The 2,753-nt window shown below is 32.6% G+C and overlaps 1 protein-coding gene across 1 annotated transcript; it reads right to left on the bottom strand.

Annotated features, from left to right (window-relative positions):
• Window positions 1-708: 708 nt before the first annotated feature.
• On the bottom strand, window positions 709-1,050 carry LOC145955785 (uncharacterized). The gene has a single exon (XM_083070978.1). It carries the CDS (start codon window positions 1,048-1,050, stop codon window positions 709-711), a length of 342 nt encoding a protein of 113 aa, XP_082927104.1.
• Window positions 1,051-2,753: the final 1,703 nt, after the last annotated feature.

Genomic DNA, 2,753 nt, shown 5'->3' with positions numbered 1-2,753 from the left:
TAAAAAAATTTATTTTAACCATTTATTTATGATAAAATCACCAAAACATATCTTTATTTTATTGCCTTCTTTTTTTTTAATAAACTTTTTTGTAATTTCCAAATTCAAAAGATTAGGAAAAGTAGAATATATCACACGAGCTCCAACCAAAATGTCACATGTATCCATGAATATGATGCTCATTCAAACTCAAGTTTCTTCTCATAGCCGCCTCTACCTTCCTTATTCTTCTTTTCTTATCCAAATCCTTTATTTTATTTTATTTATCTGTTTTCAGAGGAAACAATCCACCATTCCAAACAGATTATACAAGATATTCTTTTCATTTTATTTCTCTTTCTTGAGAAAATCAAACACCAAGTGCTTTTCACTATTACTTTCAATTTCTGTAAAATTGTAAAACTAAAAAAAAAAAAAAACTTGATATTCCTCTCATGTATCATATACAACTATACATGGGTGTACCATATACATAATGAAATGAAAAATATCAGACACACACTTCTAAACATATTCTTTTGAGCATACTATTTTTTATTAGTTAAAATTTATTAAAATTATAAAATATTGTAGGTCTAACATATGGACCTCTAAATTTTATAATTTTAACTAACAAAAGAATATTTTAGGCAGTGTGTTGCCATCACTTCTTGAATGAAATAGATATGATGATGAAGAAAAAAAGTGAAAAGATCTAAACTAGAAGCTCTACCTCTTCTTAGTGTTGGTGTATGTGGGGGTGATTTTGATAACAAGGCCAGGGAAAACATCATCAGGGTCATGAATATGAGGGTTTCTTTCAACAATAAAAGGGTCACCACACTTGTCACTTATGGTGTGTAGGGTCTCCCCTTCTCCCACCACATATATCTCATCACATGGCCGTTCAAAGAGGTTGCTCTGCCCTCTCGCGGCGGCGACAACGGCGGCAGCGTCATCCTCTTCCGGCACATGGCTCTCCCTCATGCACCCTAATAGTATTAGACACAATAGTGCCATGGCACAACACCATGATGCTGAATCAGCCATGCTCTTTGTTGAGGAACCCATGTACATATATGTTCTTGTATGAGAAAAGAAATGAAATGAGATTATATTAATTGGATTGGATTGGATGGAAGAAGCAAAGTGGGGCTATATATAGAGAGGGATTTTTATTATGTGGGAATTTTGCGTATATGTTGGTATAAAAACTATAGGGTATATTTATTATGTGGGACATATATAGGAGGTGAAAGAAGAGGGGTTTTAAGTAATGTTTGGTGTATACGTTGGGGGAAAGTTTGGATTCAACGACAGAGGGAGAGAGAACGAGGTGGCTGCCAAAAGAAAATGATTCTTGTATGTGGTAGGTTTTTTAAAAAAACAATAATAATAATAATTTTGATGTAAGGTATGTATACTATGTACTTTCACCTAATTTTAATTGACGCTTATTTGATAAAATTTAATAAAACTGATATTATTGAATTCATTAAATGCTTCTGAATATGAATATAGACCAGGACTAGAGTGCAACATAATTAAACTGTTTGGCCTTTTGTACATAATTGATATTTAAATTAAATTAAATTAAATTTATTTGAATTTTCTTTATATATTGGAATCAAAATCAATATTATTAAAGGATTAACTAAGTACTATTTCACTCAACTGAGATAATCTCTCTTGATTATTTGAATTTTTTAAATTAATTGATCCGATTCTTTTAAAATGTAAATAAGTTTTATATTATTATTTAATCGCATGTTGACATGTACATAGTAAAATTGTTTTTTAATAATCATTTTTTAAAATTTCAAAGTAATTTGTTAACGATGTAATTTTTTTTTACCCTGAAAATGTTTAAGAATCAAAATCTGTTAAACAGAAAAGGTGTACTGTAACGACCCGACTGGTCACCACACACAGCACCGCACACCGAAACACCACACAGAAAGGAACAAGCGTATATATATAATGTCTAGAATATATATATATATATATATATATATATATATATATATATATATACAAGGTCCAAGTCTAGTTAGAGTTAAAGTGTACCCAAAAATACATCAATCGCTACTACACCAAGTAGCTATAATAACAAAACACTAAAAGAAATCAGCCCTATCTGCCATCTGCAGTCCTACCACTAGCCACCAACCTATCCCTGGTCTGCTCCCATACATAGTATGATCATTGCAGTCCAAACACTGTGGAAACAACAAAGGGTAAGCTAGTGAAAAGAATTCAACATACATATATAACAATATGAATGTAAACAACTACAGCTATCAGCACATCAACCATCTTATACTACACCACAGCAGTCGGCAATATCAGCACCGCAAAGCGGCAATATCAACACTGCATAGCAGCAATAACAGCACCACTATAGTGGCTATAACAGCACCGCTTAGCGACAATAACAGCACCGACTTAGCGGCTATAACAGCACCACAATAGTGGCAATATCAGCACCGACTTATAACCAACACACAACTCAGCAATATACAGCACAACAAATCAGCATACAACACAGCTAAGTAGTATTCAGCACAGCTTACTACTCACAACTCAACTCAATAGTCTATAGTATAGCAATATTATAATTCAATATTTAAAAATCATCAATAACAGCCCAACTCAACACGACAATATACATCAATTTCAGCTTAGTTCGGCATAAAACAACACGTATCAGTAATTTCAGCAAATAATTCAACCACTATCAGCATATAAGTCAACATCATCCTACGCGCCCAGCG

This window comes from Cajanus cajan, chromosome 1, assembly GCF_000230855.2.
Source record: "Cajanus cajan strain Asha chromosome 1, NIPB_CcT2T_4, whole genome shotgun sequence".
Classification (NCBI taxonomy): Eukaryota; Viridiplantae; Streptophyta; class Magnoliopsida; order Fabales; family Fabaceae; genus Cajanus; species Cajanus cajan.
Note: the sequence above shows the minus strand (reverse complement) of the source record. Positions and strands in the feature narration are given on the sequence as shown.